This window comes from Amphibalanus amphitrite, unplaced genomic scaffold (assembly GCF_019059575.1).
Source record: "Amphibalanus amphitrite isolate SeventyFive unplaced genomic scaffold, NRLGWU_Aamphi_draft 000103F_arrow, whole genome shotgun sequence".
Lineage (NCBI taxonomy): Eukaryota > Metazoa > Arthropoda > Thecostraca > Balanomorpha > Balanidae > Amphibalanus > Amphibalanus amphitrite.
Window position 1 is genome coordinate 232369 of NW_024881598.1, and position 23731 is coordinate 256099.

The 23731-nt window shown below is 45.9% G+C and overlaps 1 protein-coding gene across 1 annotated transcript in view; it reads left to right on the top strand.

The window, feature by feature from the left end:
- LOC122380649 overlaps window positions 1–23731 on the top strand; it is a 31470-nt gene extending 7739 nt beyond the window's left edge. Inside the window, exons 3-6 of the mRNA XM_043363997.1 lie at window positions 5615–5739; window positions 10640–10840; window positions 21328–21434; window positions 23716–23731. Of these exons, the coding sequence (XP_043219932.1) occupies window positions 5615–5739; window positions 10640–10840; window positions 21328–21434; window positions 23716–23731 (449 nt within the window). The remainder of the gene's footprint in view (window positions 1–5614; window positions 5740–10639; window positions 10841–21327; window positions 21435–23715) is intronic.

A 23731-nucleotide genomic window follows, 5' to 3' on the forward strand; every position in this document is an offset into this window, starting at 1 on the left:
ATATCAGAGCCCGTCGGACTCTGACATGCATTTCCAGACAACCGAAAGAGTATGTTGGCGCCCAAAGAATGGGGAAATAAAGAAGTCAAGCTGAAAGGAAAGCCTTAAAAGTGGCGAACGTAAGTTAGTTAGGTATTTCAACCAGAATATCTTGCGGCTAGAACAATCGACATTTTAGGTATAGGTAAAGTGTTACTCATTCAAAAGCAGGTCGGATATTTCTGAGATGATATGGCAAAGCATTTACAGAACTTAAAAAGATAACATCACAAAGATGTATGCCATGAGTTGTGATAATAGTCAGACTCTAGACTTAACTTTCTTCGAAGGATTAGTAACATGGTTTCCCCGTCCTGAATTTAGTGGTCGCAGTTTACTGAGAGTGCGGCATACGCGCTGCGTATCACCGCAAATGACGCAAAACTGCTTATTATATTTTAGAACTTTCCTCCATTGTCACTCGGAGCCCCCGCCCGCGGTATGCCGCGAGACGTGTCCTCCGGCACAGCATACCTCCCAGGCGAGCTGCAGTGGCGCCATCTCTGGAACAGTAGCTCAGACACGTCTGCACTCGCAGCGCCGGCTCAGCGCTACTGTCCTTTCACTACTCTGGAGTTCTATAGCCTTGACTACTCTGTACTTCATCCTATCATGCCTGTCTGACTGAAATTAACACAATTTTACAGAATACGGAGCGAGTGAAGCGAGCGTAGTCTTTCGTAGATTAACGGAAATTTCTGAGCATGAGCGGCCGGCCGTGCGGACGCTTTTGCGAGGCCAAATCTCAGCAACCACTTGACCGATTTAAATGCGATAATTTTTGTAAAGTAGCTAAGCTTCATTCCTTCTACCAAGCATTGGACTATTCCCGATGCATGTGGATGACCCCTTATGCACGTGCCACGTGCAAAACAAAGAGGTGTCAGTTTTGTAACAATTGCAATATCTCGTTAACTACTGGGCCGATTGCACTGAAAGTTGGCATATAGGTAGGTACCTACCAGGCAATGCATATCCATGTGCCACAGTCAGGGTACTGCTGCACGTGCGCACGTGAAGCGGTCGATTCCAGATCTTGAGAACGGCTGAACCGATTGTGCTGAAATTTGGTACATGGTTAGGGACCGGTTAGTAGGGTGCCATGCAAAGTCAGTTGGGACCCATTTTGCACGTGCGCACGTGGAGGGTGACGCTTCCAGATCTCGAGAACGGCTGGGCCGATTGCCCTCAAACTCGGCACATCACTAGAGACCGGTTAAGCCTGGTTCTGACTGCCGAAACTGATCGGAGCGGATGGTAAGCGTATGGTGATCGTATGCATGGTGAGCGTGGCTGGCGGCAAAAGATAAAAATCGCTAGGCCCGATACGATCTGGCAACTGGTAGATCGGATCGTGCGGATCGCGTGAGAGTCCGCGTCCGCCATTACTGCCGGCGACGATAGATAAGAACGAAATAAATACTTTTCGCGCTTGAAGAGACGTTAAATGTACTTAACCATCCCATGTGTGCGGTGTTTGCCAGCTTCTAACGTGTAGGGGGGGGGGGGTCGGTTGGACCTTCCTTCTTGCCGTTTGGCCCCTGATCAAGCTAGAGCTTCGCGGTAAAAAAAAAAACACGAGCGTGTTGCCCGTCACGAGAGGAAGCCGATGATACCCAATTTTAACCCTCGCACGACCAGGCCATTTCTCATAACACGAACGACCAGGGGGGGGTTGTTAAGACCCCCCCCCCCTGGCGTTTCGAAACGGAAGGTCGTAGAGCTTAGCGGAAAAAACCAACGGATTGCTCTCAACGAGATCTCGCGATTGGTGGTATTTTTTTGGTCCTAGGTCAACATTTGACCTACTTATGACCGGTCAAAGGTCAAATTTTCGGAAAAATCTAACTTTTTCAGATTTCCGCGCCGATTGCGGCAAAACGGTAAGAGATATCGACTTGAAACCTTCACTATCGTGATCCTTGATCAATTCTCTATCGTTTGGTGCGTATTTCGATGTCATAACTCTAAACATGATGCGTTGGGAGCATCGGAAGTCTGCAAGGTCATTTGTGCATTGGGTCACGTCAGGCGTGTGACGTCACTGACCTGACCCTGACCCAAAATGAACTACAAGAAACAACCGACGATGCCTGAAATGGATAGCAAATTCGAATTCAGGGCATCAAAATACCCCGAAAAGGCATACAAGTGCAAGAAGTCATTACAGGTCAACCGAGGTCACTGACCTGACCTTGACCTTTAGTAACCTTGAAAAGGTCAACGGACATTGTGCCAATGTCAAGTCAGCCAGTTATGGTTCTAAAACAATCCATCAGTGTGTCAGGTCAGTCGGCATTTATACCAATGTGAAGCAATCTCCAATTTAGCGTAAATCTGGCCGGAGGTTGTTCCCTTTATGACGTCATAACTCCGTGACCTGACATGACCCGATCAATTTTTTTTCGGCAAAAGATGCGCAAAGGTTGCCCCAGAGGGTATTGAAAATTTCAGCCCGCTACGACAAGCCGTTTAGCGTGCACTTCGAAAAAACCTCAGGGGGGGTTGATACACCCCCCCCCCCTAGGCGTTCTAGGGTTAAGGTCCTAGGTCATTGGATGACCTTCCAGGTCAGGTCAATGACCCAAAAGTCGGGAAAATCGGGACCTGTTCATGTTAGAAAGTCGTATAGTGTGGCTGCTATGGGATTTTTGGGGTGCTGATCACGAATATCGTGTTAGTTTTTATCACAGATGATGTCTTTAACCTTCCAGGTGGTAGAGGGCATTTTTTTGCCCCCCCCCCCCTTTACTTTTTTCGATATATCTCCAGAACCGCTGCGCCGATCGTCACCAAACTTTCAGTACCCTCCCTTGAATGGCTATTGCACATTATGACCAATTTTTTGCAAAGGTTATGATAGGTTGGCCGCTAATGACGTCAAAGTGACGTCATTTCTGCCATTTTCGACCCAAAAAAAGGTTTCGCGAGAAGAGCTGTCAGGCCTACAGCTTTAGAGATACTGAAAAATGTTTCAGACATAAAAGGTGTAGAATTTAGAGGGTCAACGGTTTAGCCTCCAGAGGTCAAACACTAAAAAAATAACCGTTTTTACGACGTATTTTTTCGCCAATAACTTTTGACTCAAAAGAGCCACGACGCAACTTTTGCCAGCATCGTGTTCCCCTCGTCGAGACGCTTCGAATGAATTATAGTATAACCTTGAAAGGTCAACTTAAAAATATGACCTCAGGTTAAGGTCGTGACATGACCGGAAAAGGTTATGTTGCATATCAGTCGATCTGCATCGTCGAGCCGAACACATCTAAGGCGTTTCTATCGCTCTAGAATGCCCCTATTAGAAGCTATTAGCGAAAAATTGTTAGATACTATTCGTGACCTGAAATGACCTCGGGGACATAATGAGGGGTCACAGGTGCCATTTTCCGTTTCCGTGTATCAATTTTACCTGCATCCCGATGTTTGAGAGTGTCTAGAATGGCTCTCGTGCAGAAGATACGCTTTTCAATTTTTTCCCATTGACTTATAATGGAGAGGCCGCAAAATTGACCTGACCTTAGGTCAACGATATCAAAATTTCGAGATATACGTGTTATAGATACTGTTACTCCTATCCATCGCTGAAAGTTTCAAGGGAATCGTTCAGTCGGTGTAGCTAGGACGAGTTCTATTATTTCCTGAGGTGAGGTCACTTGGCGTGACCTGGTGACCTGACCTTGAGCGACCTGGGTCTGAAATTTTCACAACATGTGCGGAGAAGATGCACAAACAGGTGTGCCAAAAACGGTGGCGCTTCGCGCCGCCGTTTTTGGCACTTCTACATATGTCGTGAAAATTTTAGACCCAGGTCACTTAAGGTCAGGTCAGGTGACCTCACCACATACATCAAAAGGTTCAATGTCTGCCAAAGCTTCACCGAGTGACCGATCGCTTTGAAATCTTCAGAGTTTGATAAGCAGCATTATGTATGTACAAAATGTTTATCTTGGAATTTTGATATCGATGACCATAGATAACAGTAGAACAGTTCTACTGTTATCTATGCGATGACCTAAGGTCAGGTAAATTTGGCGAGCTCCTCATTATAAGTCAATGGGAGAAATTTGAAAGTCGCCTCATTTAGACGGAAGTCATTATAAACACTCTAATACACTGAATTGTTACAATTATCTTCATATCATGAATTTATTTCAGTGTTTTCGTCGAAAATAATGTCTGATAATGTAAAAATCAGGTATAGAAGCATCTAGTGCAACCCCAGCTGATAACTATGATAAAGCAAAGTTCGCTTAATAAATGCACCTTGGTGACAAGGACTTTTGATAAACCAGTTAATAAAGTGGTGGCTTTATGAACCGGAGTCAGCTATTTTCATGACAAGTCTGCATTGCAGCTGCACGTTCGGCTCCGCTTGCAATACAAGTGGATACGCTAACATTGTAGCCCTGAACTCCCTCTGTTGCGCGAAGTCCAACTGCTGCAGACTGCTGCTACAGTACGGCTCATTGGGAGCGGGCTGGATGCCACATCTCGATGGGGAAGACGTCACTGTGGGCTTCGAACTCCCGAATGGCTTTATTAAGCGGAGTACCTGGATTTATTAAGCAAATTTATTTACTATGGGCAATGGGCATCTATGGAGACAATCCGTGAACAGCTCAAACGGCCACAATAAGCGGTTGAACTTTATATCCGAAGATTTATTAGGCGGATTCTACATACTGTAACTACTCAGAAACACATTGAACCTAATATTTGACCACATGTGCACCAAATCTGCACTAAATATGAACCAAATGTGTACCAGATAGCTGTCGTGAAAACGGCTTATAGCATATTCATTCATTTGATTTTTAGTACGAATCACTGGTAATTTTGCCAAAGTAATAAACCTCACTTTGGTATTGATAGTACATTCATTGTAAGTACAACCACCCCGCCGCTTCGGTCCCTTTCACTTACTATATCCCCTGCTCGCACATGTCGCTGGCACTTTCTCAATTGCTCCATCCCGATTTACTGATTTGTGGAATGCGCAGGAACAACAAAAAAGGTGTTGTAGGCGTCGCTTCGTAGTCCTTGTGTTCCATTATTCGTGATTGCATTCCCCTGCTATTTCCCTCTGTAAGATTCCAAACATCCCTCCAAGCCAAGCTATTATAAGGAATTTCCTTGAATGCGAGGCGCCAGATAATATTTGCATGCAAGTTTTCTAGTTTAGAACCGGAACCCTGAAAGAAGCTTGAAACTCCCTGAAAATTTTCTCAGCTCAAAATACCTGAAAATCGTGTTTTAGGACCATTTATATATACGTCCGTGTTTAGGACCTTGTAGAAAATGCAACTTACCTATTTCACGCAAGTTGCTGTTCATGATAGGCAGTTCTTGTACGTTCTTGATAAGCAGTAAACATGCATAGTTAACTTTTTGCAATACATTCATCTTATTAAATTATATAAGAAATTCGACCCACTTCAAAACTAAGCTGCGTAATAGCTTATCAAGTTAGGAATGTACATGGGGACTAGATTGAGAGTATCACAGCTCAGAGACTACCACGGTTGTAACTCGTTTGGGAGCTGCTGCGACGAGCTCTTCTGTGCGCCGCCCGCAGGCAGTGACGCGGCGCGAAGCTCCAGTGGCTCTTCCCTGACGCTGCAGCAGCACCTGAGTCACCATTACCGGGCCCTGGCTGCCGCCCGACCCACCATCGATACCGGCCACAGGCGACAGCGAAAGGTAAGCGACCGATTATTTGGCGCACAGAGTGTATTTTCAGTGAGTTTCCAATGTGGCATTATTTGTCGGCATTTTTGTGAGCGTTGTCGGATAACCTAAAAGCAGTAACACAGCTATAATATATTAGAACAGTAGTACATTAGTCATATATTGTTAAATTATTGTCACTAGATTATGCATGTGTGATTATATGGATGCTGGAAAGGGATATCAATCAATAATCAATCGAATCATCATTTATTTGCTGTGAGTACCTAATGCTTATCAGTCAGTCATCAGTACCTAATAGTTATCAAATATTTTGATTGTCAACGTTTAGAAGATAACTTCATTTTACCCATGAAGAATAATTTTGAAAACTTGCGTTTTGCGAATAGGTATAGATAAATTACTTTGAATAAGATAACTAGTCGCCTGTTGATTAAAGGTGTGTTGTGCTGGGTAAACATAGGGCCTGTTCCATTGGCTCCTCTAACCTCCTCAAAGCTCCTCAAAGCTCATGAAATTGTTCCAGTGGCTCCTCCAACCTCCTCAAAGCTCCTCTGAAACTCGCCTCAAACCTCCTCTAACCTGCTCCGAAATGAAAGGTGGTTTTTCTGAGGAGACTATGGACGACACAAATGGCGCGGCAAATACAAAACAGGTGCACCGTGCGGCCTAGTTATCAGTGTGCGTATCTATCGGATGAAATTAGAGAAGTTATCCGATATTCGAACGAATTTTATTACGAATTTTATTTTTTGTCTACTATTGTCAGACGTGAGCATGAGTGAAATGCGCCAGGATTGTAAACATTTTCTTTCCACAAACAGCTGATATCTCCTCCGAACTGCGTTCCAGTGGTCACCGACATCGGGACGAAATACGGCCTCCTCCAACCTCCTCAAAGCTCCTTTCATCTTTTTTCTGAGGAGCCAAAGGAACAGACCCATATACCTGCAATACCTGCTCAGGAGAAAGGAAGTATGCTAGCAGAAATTCGATATAAGCATTTCGGGACCGACGGTCTGAGGACACGTGCTTGATAAACAGATCGATAAGATCCCCTGTTTTAGTTATTGCTGTAAAACGGGCATTCCACGTCAAGTGGGACAAAACATGACAATTTTGAACCTCACCTTCTCCGATTTTTGCGAAACTTTGTAAAACTTTTAATCTATATGTGAAAAGAAAGGAGACATTTTTTGTCAAGATATGACCTCACGTTTCCGAGATACACGTCATCAAACATTGACTTAGGCAAGACACATTATCATCTCTAAAGTGCCATAACTTCAAAAGTTTTATACATTTTGCAGCGTAATAAATTTTGAAATGGAGGAAGTAGATCAGGATTTATTTTGAAGATAAAATTAATGACGTCATTAACTAATTGATGAACTTAATTAAAAATCAATTACCAAATTTTGAATTTGACAAAAATGGATACCCTTCGATTTTGCTGATTTATACACATTGCATTTTCCTACACCTTACTTACATCATATAAAATATCCAGAATGGGCCGACGTTTACGTAGCTGTCTTTTGGACTTTGTAACATCTGGCACTCGCGTGCTTCGTTTTAGCAACCAAGGAGAGGCGCTACCCGGAGATGCTTCTTTCTAACCTAACCAATCCAAAGCACACCTAATCTGACCTGACCTTATCTAACACTCATAAATATGCATAGCCCTCACGACAGTTGCCAACTGGCCAAATGCTACTTAGAAACGAACATTAGTCCTCAGTAGGGGAAGCCGGGGGAAGCCCGGGCGCGGGGGAAGCCCGGCCACCCCGTTTCCGGCTAAATTATTCACAATAAAATGCTCAACTGTTTGTCCTTTCAGCGTGGCAGCTAAGGTAACGCCAGCAAAAAAGTTAAGACTGACAAAAATTGCATATTGTTAAAGTTATAGCGCAAAAATGATATTTTAAGGGGTTTTAGCTAAAAAGTGAGATATGTTGCACTGTTAATGTTATACCATACAGTACTAATATTTATACGAATGTTATGTAAGGACCGTTTAAGTGTTTGTAGTGAGGGGTGACGAGGCAGGCTGGCTTAAGTATGACATTTTTTCGAATATCGCTGTTCTAAAATAAAAATTAGCACATTGGGGTAACCCCGGGCGAGTGGCCAAGCTTACCCCCAACCAAGAGCAATGCCACTAAACCACTGTTTTCCATGAGATAATAGGTACTGAGCAGGTTTGGTTTACACCTAGATCAAAGATAAATTTCGAAAATAAACATGTTATCATAGACAAAGCCAGTCATGTCACTTAAGGTCAACTAGGGTCAAACTACGTTTTTGCAGATAACGCGACAGACAGTGAAGCTAGAGCTTCAAAAATGGTGTCGTTGTGTTCTTCTTCATCAGCCGAGTCGAATGATATGCAATATGATGCATTAAGGTAAAAAGAAAAATAAATTTTAAGGAATTTTGAAATACATATTTTTTGTCAATTTTGCATCACGATTTTCATCGACCTGTACTGTATATGTAGTAGACGCTAGCTGAAATACCAGTAGTGACATTAACTCTAAGATGTCCAGAGCTAATCAGTACCTTAATATTTCACTTTCCGTTAATATTTGAAAAACTTATAATGGTTTCATCAACTCGTTGTAAAGCGCTGGGGAGGTGGCCGGCGTTACCCCTATGCCGGGCTTACCCCAGAAAAATCAACACTTTTTTAAAACTCGATTTTCTCAACCTTATACCTATTCCACGAAACCGAATTTTGGGGAAAACACGGCCAATGAACTTAACTAGCTAGCAGGATATCAACATTTTATACAGCACGTATGGTATGTAATAAAAATGAAAAAGAGCTTACTATGCCGGGCTTCTCCCGGCTTCCCCTACGACAGTTGCCGGCTGGCCAAATGCTACTTAGAAACGAATGCGTGCTTGAGGCTCACCGGCCCCGAGCCCGCGACCTATAGATTACGAGGTGGGTACACTCGGCACAATAACTACTAAGGCAAGCCACGAAAATAGCTGGTCATGGTCGAGCTATACATACTAGGGTAGTGTGGGGTAATTTGAACATACTTTTACGTCTTCTCCGTTGTACCAAATTCCAGTTCAACCCTGGATGAAGAAAAACTGTTTCAGTAGCGCAAGTGTCACTTGCTTTCACCATGCAAGCCTCATTTTTGGACGAGCCGAGCATACCTTGAATAGCATAGCCTCACTTCTCCACCAAGTCACGGTGTGTTCAAATTGCCCCAACGTGGGGTAATTTGAACATACTGCCTTTACCTGTCATAAAAACGATATTCTCGCCAGCACCGATGTTGTTTGACCCATAAACAAATAGGCAGAACAATTCTAAACATACCTTCACTTGAAAAATCAACACAACAGCAAAAATAACAGTTGCAGAGTATCAATATCTGCACGCTGCACACCGATCAGTTGACAGAATTCGCCCCTCTTCAATTAACAGAACGTCTATCATTTTTGTTCGATAAAAACTCTCCCAACCTTACTACATCTGTTAAAGTGGTGCCAATCGAAACCTGGACATTTGGAGTTCTGATTTTGTCCAATGTCCAATTCGGAATTGGTTGGACAAAGGTAGCAGACTGGACAACATTGGACGATGGCTTGCTACACTTCAGCGCTTTTTATAAAGTAATCGTGCATAGCATTGATTGGCGAATGGAAAGCTTGTTAAGCTCTCAATATAATGAACACTTCTCGGCTGGTAAAATTACATGATAAGCAATATAAATGACGGTTTTGAGTGTTGATAGCTGCATAATATTCGGACATATTTGGACAAATAGTTGACTTTAACATTTTTGGACGGAAAATCAACGAAAATGCCGGACATTAGACGGATATTAGACGTAAATTTTCTAAAACTGGCATCACTTATCTGTTACTGCTTTGGTTCGAAAATATTGGCAAAAAAAACTGGGAGCGTTGTTTTTTTCGGAGGTATCCCTGTCTTCATTGAAATTCTCACACTATGTTCAAATTACCCCACGCTAAAAGTTATTTTGCCATTTTAAAAAACAGGGTTCAAAAGCAAATTTATTGGATTGAAGGCACTGATTAGGTCATTATACAACAAAAGCCGTTGCGTATTAGGCGCTAGCAATGCAAGATTTTGCGCTGCAATGAAGTTGCAATGACGTGTTGTTAGGCGTTTTTCCTTGCGAAATTGATTTTTTACACTGTGCGTCAACATCTTCATTCCCTGAAACTTTAAACCCCGTTCATATGATAGCCCTTTTAGTTACGATAATTTCTCTCATTGGTCTTATTGTCATGCCACTTATGGATTTTCCGTAATTTTGTGTTATTCACACTATGTTCAAATTGCCCCACATGTTCAAATTACCCCACCCTACCCTATACTTGTTGCTATGTCACCCAAAGTTATCGTTGGCCCACTCTAATTTTCTCAGCACGTGTGCCTTACGTGCAGGGGAAGACAATATCTTAATTTGAGCATAATCGAAGGGTACCTATTTTTCACAATTATATTTAAGAAATTAATTTGAAATAAAATAATTCTAAAATTGGCAAAAATTGTGAAAATTGCCGAATTCAGCTAGAATAACTCCTTATGTACACGTTTCAGTTTGTTTGAAATATATGTCTTCAAAAATGTTGAAGCTGTACATAGATCTTACATACAAGATTGCAATACATATCCAATTCTTCTCAAAAAGCAGAAGTTTAGCCGCTTGTATCTCTGTAGCCGGAGGGCATATGTCAAAATCCTTTTACCTTCAGAGTTTTCACCCAATAGCCAATAAGTATACCAAGTTTAAACAAAATCGCAGAGGTGGCGGCCGATTTTGACTGTCCCGGTTGACATGGAATACCCCAAACCCGCGGCCGTTGCGTTTGTGTAGAGGGCGCTGGTCGCTGACCAATGCCTCGACCATGGATGAAGGAGAACCTTCATCCATGGTTCTTTCATCCATGCCTCGACTGCGGCTCTGCTCAGCGCCGAGAGGACGGCCGGCGACGGTGGCGCCGCGATGCGGAGCCGGTGGAAGCTCGGTGCCGCGGCGACTCGGGGGACGGCCTACGGCTGGTGGAGGCGATACTGGGTGACGACCGGCTGCCGCCCCAGTATTACTGCCGACAACAGGTGAGCGGCGACCGGCGGCGACCGTGGGCCCGCCCCGCCCCGCGCTCCGGCAGCCATACACCCAGTCAGGCGCCCTATTGATTCACTTGTTATGATGGCCGCAACACGCTCTATAGTTTAACTGCCCAGGGGAATGCAATCCTTGATAGATGACTGACATAGTGAAGTAAAAAACTAAGGTATGCCTGTAGGATAGAATACAAAGGTGAGGAAGTACTATGCCGATGACGAACTTGGGATTGAGATTGATTGATATATGACCGATATACCATGCCAAAATTCACCTATCTACAGGCCTATCGTGATGCAGAGCACACGAAGTTGAAGTTATACCTAGATCTTTAAAGATTGCAAATCGTGTCAAATTTTACTCAAAAGGTAGACGTTTAGCGGCCTGTATCTCCGTAGCCCGAGGATATATGACAAACGTCTTTCACCCTCAAAGATTTCACTCAATAGCTATCAAGCATACCAATATCTCCGTAGCCCGAGGATATATGACAAAAGTCTTTCACCCTCAAAGATTTCACTCAATAGCTATCAAGTATACCAAGTTTTAACAAAATCTCGGACGTTGCAGATTTTGGCTGTCCCGGTTGACTTGGAATATTGAATTTACTTCTCGGTCTTTACACTGAAAACAATTTGACCCGGAGCCGGCGAATTAAGTCGTGCTCTGCGGGTGGTATATGCTAGTGATGTCGATTACAGAACATCTGAATACCGATACCAAACCAAATCCCAACATAAACCGTAAGGAAATACCGATACCGAACCAACTTCATAACATGAGGGAAATACCGACTTTTTACCAATTTCTCAGCCTTCTTATACATCAGTGAGGGCTCATAATACCAACAAAATATCAAGTACATTAGGATTGAAATACCAAATACCAAGTTGGTATCGGTTTGGCATCGGTATACCAAAAAGTTGGCATCCGATTGACATCTAGTCTCTAGTATATGCGCATTAACTCGGCATGTCCAGTCCAGATTTTACAATTTACATAGTTCGAGGGTATGCAGAATAATCTGCGTTTGTACTCGAAACTATGCACCGTACACGCAGTCTCAGGTAGGGTACTTACCTATTAGTAGTTGGAAACTGAAAGAGAAACCCTCGCTGAAAGAGTTGGAACTACTCGAGCTATCGCATCCGCGTATCCGTGGGTGGTGGATTTTGATATAAGCTTTGCTGAAGGAGTTGGAAGTACTCGAGGCATCGTGAAGACTCAAGTACCACACCTAGATGGCGCTGTTTCATTCAGTTTCGAATAAAAGCGATGTTAACCCGCGCACCGACGGGGGTCTGCGCCAACTTAGAACCGACGGGGGGGGGGGCGGATGGCCGCCCCCCCCCCCGAGATCTCGAGAACGAAGCAAGATAGCGGCAAGCGGTAAACGGCATGGGGTACGCACGGACAAGGTCTACAATTTTTACAAAGGTCATTTTCAGGTCAGGTCAAAGATGACGTCACAGGGGTCAAAAAAGTCAAAATGGCGGCGTTAGATATGGAGTTTTTCTCGAATAACTTTCGAAGTAGTCAGGATAGGAACAAATTAAGGGCATCATCGTGATCCTCTCGTCAATCCGCATCGAATTATATAAATGGTGACCTCGAAAGGTCAAGGTCCAAGGTTGACCTCAGGTCACGTGACAGTTATTGTCAAAAAAAACCGCTGGTGACCTTTGATGACGTCACATGACCTTACAGCTGCCCAACAGCAAAGCAGACCTCAAGGTAGTGAAGGTTGATCGTATATGAAGTCATGTATGGTATATGGGCCATTCTGACCCGTTTTAGTGGTAAAAACAGGGAGTTGATTTTTCCCCCATTGACTTATAATGGGGAGTTCGAGAAATTGACCTGACTTAAGATTATCGATATCAAAATTCCGAGATATACAAATTGTAGCTATTAATGACCTAATAACATCCTGAGACTTTCAAAGGCCACCGAATTCTACTGTAGCTCTGGCACGGTGACAAAATTGCAAAAAAGTGACTTGAGGTTGGGTCATTCAAAGTGACCTGGTGACCTGACCTTAAAAGGTAAGAGGTTCAAAATTGCACATCATGTGTAAAATTGATGAAAGAATAGTCTTACCAAATTTTGCGGCGCTACGCGTCGCGGTTTTCCCGCTATCCACGAAAAAAAACCTCAGGGGGGGGGGCGGATATCCGCCCCCCGTCGGTGCGCGGGTTAACCTTTTTTGCACCAATGACATATTTGCACATTGTTTGTTTGGCGGTTTTCAAGTGGAGCGAAAGTAACGTTGTCAAGATGCATCTTCAAACCTCCACAATATTCATCACGGGACTAGAGGTAACGCCTTTTCTTCCGAAACTAACGAGTGAAACCACTGTCATTTATAATATAGCTCATAAAACATGGCTATTGGCCAGAACACTTATCGAGGGTGTTTGAACACCCCCCCCCCCCACAGCAGGGCGCGGAAATCTAGGACCCCCACCGGGGTGCGGGTTAAGTGGAGTACGTGGATTTATTAAAGGGAGTGTGCAACCTTCCAATGATTTCCCATTTTATTTTTCCTAGGATAAGAAGCTTCTGTTTTTACCTAATATCGCAAAAAATCAAAAATGGGCCTGGAATAGTGCTTTTTTGCCTAAAAGTTTATCGGTTTTTCGATATGTATAACAACTGTAGTGGGCTGACCTGCAAACAGGCGTCGGCAACAATCGCGAATGCGGCGCACATGTGACAATAAGCAAAGGTCATTATAGAATTACGACGTACGGGAATGAGTTATCAGCTGTCTAATCGTAGACAACACAATGTCGGACTTGAACTGTAAGCCTGTATTGGTATTGTTTCTTTAATTTGGCTGTCGAACATTAATTTATGGTTTGAAATATGATTTTATGTAAAACAATTGATATAACAGCCGTCTCTTAACCCTATTAGTGGCAGGGGGGGTTGTTTTCATCCACCCCTCAGGTTTTTCGGGAATATCTCCGAAACCGCTGAAGCTACGATGCTGAAATTTTCTGACTTTTCCTAAAACTAAATTGGGCACATTCCCTGAAAATTTCAAGTTCATAACTTTACCAGGGGCGGCTCCAGATTACTGGGAATTGGGGGGTCCTATTCGTGAAGCGAGTCATTCGGGCGAAGATCACGATGCTGCACCAGTTTTACGAACAGTGAATGAAAGGTATCATGTGATAACATATACAGTTATTGTGCATCCTCTTTTGACACGTTTTTGCTATAATAGGCGGATCCAGGCGTCCAAAAAGGGGGGTTATGTCTTACCTCCCAACATAGGTGCCCTGACACCGCCTATGCATGACCAATACAATTGTAGTCGTTCTCTCATAAGAAAATTGTAACATAACAAGACCATTACCACCCTTTTTAGAAACCGTACCAACAAAAACCCTATTTACTATACTTTTTGTGTACCCCCAATCTCAATGATCTGTATCCGCCTATGATTTTTGAAAATGCATATTTTTAGGATTCATGTGAATTCCTGGTTCATTCTCTATCGATCGGCGAAAGTTGCGTTAAGATTGGTTCAGAAACCTGGCCGTGATAAACAGTCTAAAATGTATCTGCAATTTGCCCGTTTTTACCCCCCTCTACCCCCCTATTGACATTTTTTAATTTTTATTTTTTTAGAAATGTAGATCACGTTGAGCGAAATCGAATGCCGTTTGAATTTTGAAAATCGGCCCGTTAGATCTCGAGATATCAAGGGGGGTCGTAAACAGCCCCCCCCCCCCCTGCCACTAATAGGGGTAGCCAGGAGCCTGCCACTAATAGGGTTAAGTTATGACCCCATCTCACCACACGAAAGTGACAGAAATGACAATGATCAGCTGACGCATTTTTCTTGGCCGAAGTCAGAGCGCGAGGCCAGACGCACCACCACCGCACCACAAAGTAAGTATGAGCAGAAGCCACCTAACAGGCGTGTTCGAAACCGCAGGAGATGATGATGAGCGGGTTTATCGAAACTTGATTGGATGAACCTATCGGTAATAGCGATTTTAGTGTGTGCATTCGGGGCGAATTTCGCACTGGGGTACTCAAAATTTGAAGAATTTAAGACGTTTCCATGAGTTTTGAAGGTATGGATAAGTTCTAAAAATCCGGTTCTCCTTATCCGGGTCAGTAACTCCATATGGTCCAGGAAAGCTGGCACACTACCTTTAAGCGGATTTATTAAGCATGGTTATCTATGGAGAAAATCCGTGAAAGGCTCAGGCGGCCACAGTAAGCGGCTGGATTTATTATCCGAGGATTTATTAAGCGGATTCTACTGTATGCGTAACTCCATGGTGGGGCGGTCTTGTCAAATCTTCAATGGAAATTCAATGTAAGCCTTCCCACCAAGGTGAGGTATGTTTTCCAAGCATGGGATTGCCAATTTTCAGTGATATTTCCGCAAATATGGACTAGCGTGAGAGTTTTTGGGTTCACGCGAGCGAAGGGTAGGAGTGGAGGGTAACTACTAACCACTCTCTTTTAGGGGTTTTTGGGGCGCGGCAGCAAGGCAGGCGACAAGGGTTACCTGTCTGTGGAGGGTAGCCGTGAAGGGCTACTACTTTCCAGAGTGAATTGAATAGCGAGCTGTAACATCATGAGAAGGAGTAAGTAGACCTTTCCCTCAAGGAGTTATCCCAGATCTATACCCGTCAGAGTTATGAGCGTGTCCGCTGAGAGCGGGTACTACTACCCAGCAATGGGACCTACCCCTTACTCCAGGAGGGGTGGTCAAAAATGGTTGCGGATAGGGGTACTTGCGTGGCACAGGTTTACTCGCCAGCCTTAGGTGAATTTGTTTTCAGTGTACTTTTTATGTGAAGGAAAAGGTCAACTTCAATTATTTGTTTAAGAACTTATTTGTTTAAATTATTTGTTTAACCCTCGCCCGTATTGGTGTTTTTCCAGCCGCGAACGTATAAGGGGGGGGGGGGGTCCGTTGGACCCCCCTTGCCGTTTCGCCCCTGATCGAGCTAGAGCTTCGCAGAAAAAACGAGCGTGTTGCCCGTGACGAGAGGAAGCCGATGATACCCAATTTTAAGGTCCTAAGTCATTGGTTGACCTTGCAGGTCAGGTCAATGACCCAAAAGTCGGGAAAATTGGGACCTGTTAGAACGTCGTAAAGTGTGGCTGCTATGGGGGTTTTCGGGGTGCTGATCACGAATATCATGTTAGTTTTGATCACAGATGATGTCTTCATGCATTTAGGCCAGGTCGGGTCAGGTCAGGTCAGGTCAACCAGTAAGGGTATTCGTAGTAGGTGGCAACCGCCTCTGACAGCTTCGTAACATGTTACGAAGGCACCAAAACTACTTCGTTAATGTTCATATGGTTGCTAAATTCGAATTCAGCTCCAAAAACTGGCCTAGAAACATGTAGAACTCGAAAAAGTGAACCGAGGTCATCAAAGGTCAATGACCTGACCTGACCTTCAGGTGACCTTGACACCCACCCTAATGCATGGGGGCAACATCATATCACATGTTTGAACGCTTGAAACCACGAAAAGACTGCAAGCGCGCGGCTAATGCGAGCCGACATACGCCGAATCGCGATTCCGGCCAAACATGGTCTCGAAAAGTAGGTCACAGGTCAAATGTCATTTGGGTCAGGGTCATGAAATTTTCAGAGTAGGTGTAAAATTGATGAACGCGAGGGTACTGAAAGTTTCGTTGCGATCGGCCGCTTTTTACGCGAGTTATTCGCGAAAAACCATGGGGGGGTCCGTTCGACCCCCCTATACGGGCGAGGGATAGCATTAGCTTTATTTTGCTTCTGGAAAGAGCCGTTCCCGTGACTGAAAGCAAGCGGCCTTTATATCTGATATTCCGTCGTGGTTTATAAATGAATCAACGTTCTACGGTTCCGTGCCTCGGCGGCTCAATGCATACGCTATGTTCATTCCTAAATGCAGCCGAGGTGCGGTGCTCCGTGCGGCCGGTGCACGGCCCGCCCCCCCCCCACCCCCCACCCCCGCCCCTTCGGTGACGGTGGGTGTGCGCCATGCGGCGGCCACTGGTACGCCGTCACGGCACCTCTGCACCGGCCTAGTGTACGAGTATCGACCGATGGCTGAGCGGTGCACGGCCGTCCCGGCACCGGTGCACGGCCGCCGCGGGCGCTCCAGGCCCTATTACTGGTGGGGGGGGGGGGCCGAATTGGCCCCCACCTGTAGTTTTTTCGCTCTCGACGGAAAACCACTCTAGCTAGGGGTTTGAAATTTAGTGACTTTTCCTTGCCATTCATTGGACACATTGTATCAAATTTCTGAGTTTCTAGCTTGCGCAGGGGCGTCTCCAGGATGAGTTTCTCGGGGGTAGTTTTGGCCCAGCTTGGACTGTTCCGACATTTGCCGCTAAAGGCCGTGTTACACTGCCGAATTTTGGCCACGACCCTGTCGCCGAATCATGTCGTGTAGGAAATCGGCGAACAGTTCACCGACAGAGGCGGACAGTTCGCCGACAGAGCTCGATTTGCAGAAAACGGGTGGGGGCCCCCCTAATCGTGCGCGGGTCGAAGTTGATCCATGATTCGCCGAACATCACGAATGAATGGCGAATCTGTTGCGAATAGTCGGCGATACCTTGGCAACAAGTCGGCGCACGCAACGACATGTCGGCGGTGACTCGGCGACTGCTTGGCGACGATGTTCGTTTATTTTAAGTTCGGCGAACGGCCACGAAATTTTCATTTTTCATGAAATGTTCCTGGCGGTCGTGACGAACCGTAAAAGTCGCGCGGTGGACACCGACTGGTCTGTGAAATGCCAAGACCGTGGAAGAAAGATACCGAATCGGTCCGCGACATAGGATGACTTGCACATTCGTGCACATTCGTGTACTAAAATTCGGCAGTGTAACAAGGGCTTAAGCAGCGACTTGCTTAGATTTGTAATGGCTAAGTGGCAACTCCCGCTGCAGTATGACTTGCGTCATATAACGTCACTTCCTGAATCATTAAACGCCAGGGTTTGGTGTTTGTATATTTGTTCGTGAACAGTCCGTGAATGACGTTCGTTTACTGATTTGATAGTTAACGAAGTTCTTCATTCAAGGTCACCTGTTCACGAGTAATGCTCTGTTCACTAACAGGTCGTGAACGTCACTGAAAAATCGGATATCAGCCGCTGTATCTCGTAACGACGCACACGCCCGATTTTTCCGCAAGACTCTAGCTAAATTAGGAGTGAAACGGCCCACTGTTTTTGTTGCATGTATGGCTGCTTAATTAACACAATATGGCAGAACCAGTATGAAAATATTCAAAAAACAGAGGACATCACACCACCGGCTCCTTACCCGGCGGCCGCTGGGCCTGCGCGCCACCCGACGGCTGCGGGGGAGGGGCATATAGCTGCCCCCCCCCCCTTTACTTCTGCAACGATATCGTCGCAACGCGAAGAGATAGAGAAGCGAACCTTTGCACACAACTTCCTAAATACCTCGCCGAGGTTGTGTCCGGATTTGGTGTCAATCTCATTTGAAATGACGTCACAGTGACGTCAGAAGTCAAATTATAGATTTGCAACTCTCAGTTTCCTCACGATATATCCGACACATGAGACCGAACATAAAGGACCGATTTTTGGTCAGGAACTAGTTGGAAGTGTACTTAGATGTTTTAGGATGACAACAGGTGCTGTCTGGTTCATTTACAGGTGAGTTTCATGTTCAGCGACATCAGAAACGGTCCGTATCGGAAAATGACAAAACTTAATTACGTCACTGTGACGTCATCTTAAGTGTTACAACCACCAAACTTTCCTTAAACATTGCCTTGGTATTCATTTGAAGCTACGCCAAGTTTCACGTTCGTAGCTCATCAGGTTTCGGAGATATTTCACAAAACGTAAAGGGGGCAACTTTATGCCCCCCCCCCCCCCAGCGGCTCGTGGGTTTAAGTGTAGGGTATTTTAACCCTCGCCGGCACGCGCCATTTTGGCGTCCTTCGACTGCACAAAGAGTTGGTGCGAGGCGACTCCCCTCGCGTTTCACCTCTGATCGAGCTAGAGCTTGGCGAAAAAAAAACGAGCGTGTTGCCCGTGACGAGAGGAAGCCGATGATACCCAATTTTAAGGTCCTAGGTCATCGGCTGATCTTCTATAGGCCAGGTCGATTACCCAAAAGTCGGGAAAATCGGGACCTGTTAGAACGTCGTTAACCCGCGCCCCGTAGGGCTACCGGCGGACCCTGCCACCCGTAGGGGGGGGGGGCCGTTTCGGCCCCCCCCCCCCCTAAGATCTCGGAAAGTTACCGGCCGATTTTCAAAATTCAAACGGCGTTTGATAGCCCTACCCGGGAACTACCTTGTGACCAAATTTCATTGACCTAGGTCAAACCGATGACGTCACAGGTCAGGTCAAAGGTCAGATTTTCACCGTTCACAGGCAATTCAAGAAATGTGCTGTGAAATCGAGTAAATTGGTAATTTATTGAAAACCATCGATGGTATATTGTTCGTCAAACACATACTTTGCTATCTGAGGTCACTGATACCAGGTCAGGTCACAGCGAGGTCAGGTCACCGGGGTTCACAATATGAATGTGTCGTGTGATACATGTTTTATGGTCCATTTTACATGACAAATGCGATTATGTGGGTTAGGCAGCCTTTGGGGCCAGCCTAGGTCACGTTTTGGTGAAGGTCAGGTCAAGGTCAGGTCAAATTAGGTCAAATTTCAAAGTTGATATTTTTGCATAAAATGGGTATCCATTCGATGCAGCTCGTCACGGGGAGTCTAATGGTGGTCTTTGTTTTGCTCTACGAGTTCTAGAATTGCCAAAAATTGAGTTTGAAAATTTGACGTCATCATTTTTGAACAGTTTTTTCGCTATAACTTGGCCAAAAAACGAGGTATCGATCTGAAATTTGGTATGTAGATAGAAGACGGTAGGTACTGTCACATATATTCCGGTTTTTTCGAAACTCAAAAAACTTTTTGGATTTTGTGGCTAATATATCCAAAAAAATGCTTTTTTGATTTTTGGGGATCAAAACTCAAAAATTTCAAAAATCCGAGATAGCAGTTTTGTAGCCCTGTTAATTCTACACCTTTTATGTCTTGATCATTTTTCTGTATCTTCAAAGCTGTAGGCCTGACAGGTCTTCTCGCGAAGGTCTTTTTTCGGTCGAAAATGACAGAACATGACGTCACTCTGACGTCATTTGTGGCCAACCTATCACAGCCTCTGGAAAAAATTTTTGGTCACAATGTGTAAAATTGATGCCCGGAGGGGTCCTGAAAGTTTGGTGGCCATATCTCCAGCCGTTTAGGAGATATCGACCGAAAAGGACAGGGGGGCCGTTTCGGCCCCCCCCCCCCTACGGGGCGCGGGTTAAGTGTGGCTGCTTTGGGGTTTTCGGGGTGCTGATCACTAATATTATGTTAGTTTTGATCCCATATGATGTCTTAATGAATTTAGGCCAGGTCGGGTCAGGTCAGGTCAGGTCAGACAGTAGGGGTCTTGTCAGGTATTTGTAACGTGTCAACCGCTTCTGACAGCTTCGTAACATGTTACAAAGACACCAAAACTACTTCGTAAATGTTCATATGGTTGCTAAGTTCGAATTCAGAGCCAAAAACTAACTAGCCTAGAAACATGTAAAACTCGAAAAAGTGGACCGAGGTCATCAAAGGTCAATGGCCTGACCTGACCTTCAGGTGACCTTGACACCCACCCTAATGCATGGACCCAAGTGCCAACATCATATCACATGTTTGAACGCTTGAAACCACGCAAAGACTGCAAACGGGCGTCTAATGCGGGCCGACATACGCCGAATCGCGATTCCGGCCAAAGATGGTCTCGAGAAATAGGTCACAGGTCAAAGATCATTTGGGCCAGGGTCATGAAATTTGTAGGGTAGGTGTAAAAGTGATTAACTCGAGGATGCTGAGAGTTTCGTCGTGATCGCCCGCTTTTTACGTGAGTTATTTTTGAAACACCTTAGGGGGGTTGCATCCTTGTGCCGGCGAGGGTTAACGTATCTATAACATGGCTAATTTTCATCGGACCTTTGACTGACTTGGCCTTGAGAATCTATGCTGTTATTGCACTAAAGGAATGAAAATAATCGCATTTTCTTATAGATTGCGTTAAAATATGCAAAATCAGGGAAGAACGATGGGTCACAGCCCGATGAAATTTAGATCAAGTAGTTAGATCAAGTAGGAAATTCCTACTTGATCTAACTGCTCTCCAACATGCTGAACATCGTATCCACATTGACTCCATTCAATAACTTAACTTTGTTTACGTCCCAGGCTATCTTAGGTTGAGGTTTCCTAGAATGTGATTTTAGTAACGATGATTGGACCGGCCGGCGCTCTCGGTCAGAGCTGTGTGCTGTCTGACCTGGGTCTCTGCCAGCTCAGACCGTTCAGAGGCTGCCAGGTCAAACCGTTCAGAGGCTGCCAGGTCAGACAGTTCAGAGGCGGGCACCTCCGCGGCTGGTCCCATTCTGCGCACAGGTGCGGGAGTCGCCGGCGCCGGAGGCGGGGGTCGGATCGCAGCTGCCCAGCCCCTCCGAGCGGCAGAGCGGCGCCGACGCCGACTCCATCCTGGGCAAAATCGACAGGTACGTGGGCAGGACCGGGCCTGGTGCACCGCCCAGACACGCACCGCCCGGATTGGCCGGCCCACCCCCGCCGGGCCGACGGGGGCTCATATCTGACTGCGCCCATTAGGCGGCACGTAGGCACACCGGCCACCCGGGCCCGGCCGGGCCGCGGCAGTCGGCCGCATTGCCACCCTGTTTTTGTTTGTTTTTGTTTTGTTGGTTTAGGCCCTTTCGGTCTGACGAGACCATTTCAGAGCCGGAAGGATGATAGGAATTAGGGGGGAGACATTGGTCTGGGCAGGCACCCTATAGTGAGTCACCGGGGCTGAGCCCGTCCAGAGGACAGGCCACCCAGCCCCAAGGTACTCACTGCACCCGGCTACGGGGTGCGCTCCCTCGGGAGCAGCGGTGCCGCTCCAAGGGAGCAGCCCGCATGAGATAAAGTTGCCAGTCCAGCCCGGAGGGGGTTGCGGCGTGGAGAAGGATTTCAGTACCTATCCCGAGGATAGAAGCACGGAACGGGTCGTGCCACCCTGTGGGCACCTCTTATATGCATACATTGACATAGGGCACCTAACGATACACTGGTGTGCGGGAGCAGGGCTTTGTTTAAATAGAAGCGCACACTCATTTGTCAATAATCCGGTTGCCATAAATGTAGGATGTACGTATGTCTGCGCCGTAGGTATCTGCACCTTTGCTATTTCAACGGAATCAAAGAAGTGCTTGGACGATAGAGCACCACAAAGTGACAAAGCCTGCTTCAAATAGCGTATGTCACCAATTAAACAAAAGTTAGAGATAGAGAAAACCGGTGAGGCTGTTAAATTACTTAGTGCATAGACTTTTTTATACATAGGGACTGTGATTAAGAGGTAGTAAAATGGTTCGTTCAGCACATATTAGCCGTTTTCACGACGGCCATCTGGTACACATTTGGTGCACATCTGGTGCAGATCAGGTGCAGATTTGGTCAAATCAGGTTCAGTGTGTCTCTTAGCTATCAGCTAGGGTTACACTAATTGCTTATATGCCTGCTTTGTCGTATTATCAGAGAGCATCGTCGATTAAAACACTGAAATAAATTCATAAAATGAAGATATTTGCTGTAAAAGAGATTAGGTGCGATTTGGTCAAATTAGGTGCACTCGCCGGATAGACCGTCTTGAAAACGGCTATTAGTTACTAGTGTCATGCTAGTTAAACCACAATGAGACCATGCGTTTCGCTAGCCTACGTAATCAGCGACTCGTTATGAATCGCATCGGCAACCCATCGAGCTTGGAGCCCTTGGCTGCTGAGCATGGGCCGCGCTACCCAGTCACCAGCGTGAACGGTGTTCCATACAGCTCCGCGACAGGCTATAACATCCCGGCGGAGCTGCTGCAGCGGCGGCCGGCTCTCCTCGGGAACAGACAGAGCTCTTTTAGGGGAGGGGAGCTTCTTCGGCCTGAAAAGGCCGTTGCAGAGCTCTGGGATGATAAGATGAATGAGAACGTCGGACTGTGCGGACCCCGACGGTGCGCCGCAGCGGCAGACTCTGTCCCGGTGGGGCGGCGGGATTGTCCCGATCGGACAGCCCGCCCTGCCGCTCAAACGGTCACCCCACAGAGGGGAGTTGCCGGGCCCTCACTGCCGGCACTTTGGTGGGTTTTCGTTTACTTTAAGTTAAGCACGATTACTGGTCCCGTAGCTCAGTTGGTTAGAGCGTTGGACTCCGCGTGGTGAGAGCACGCGTTCCCGGTTATGACAGTCCGGGTTCGAAGCGCGACGTGCGCTCGACATTTATGGGCCTCCTGACAGGTATGGTTGCGGTTGGTGGAAGGCCGTAGCCAGGTGAAATCAGCGAGGGGACCGGCCGTGCGCGGCTTTGTGCGCACGTTAAACTTTGGACTCTAAATTCTGCCATAGAATCGGAATTGCGCGATCGGAGGGTAGAGGGCAGGGTCATCGCAACAAGCTTCGCTTAGCGGTGGCTCTGTCCTTGTGAATCCTTCCCATCAAAAGGTTCGGACTAAATTTATTTAAAAAAAAATACTGTAGTTTGACCTGACGGACACTCGAGGGAGTTGGACGGAACAGGGCGGTATGGGTGATTTGGACGGAACAGGGCGGTATGGGTGATTTTTATTGCCATTGTGCTCCGTAGATGAAGCGAAAAGCTCAAAACAAGTATGTTGATCGGCGTTGCCCTTGATGGCGTCCTTTAAAGTATGTCAACAGGACTTCTTTTGCTGTTCCTGCATTGCATTAATGAAATGCGTTGTTGATGAACCGTTGATGCTACCGCTGTGAACAGTGTGAAAAACAGCTAG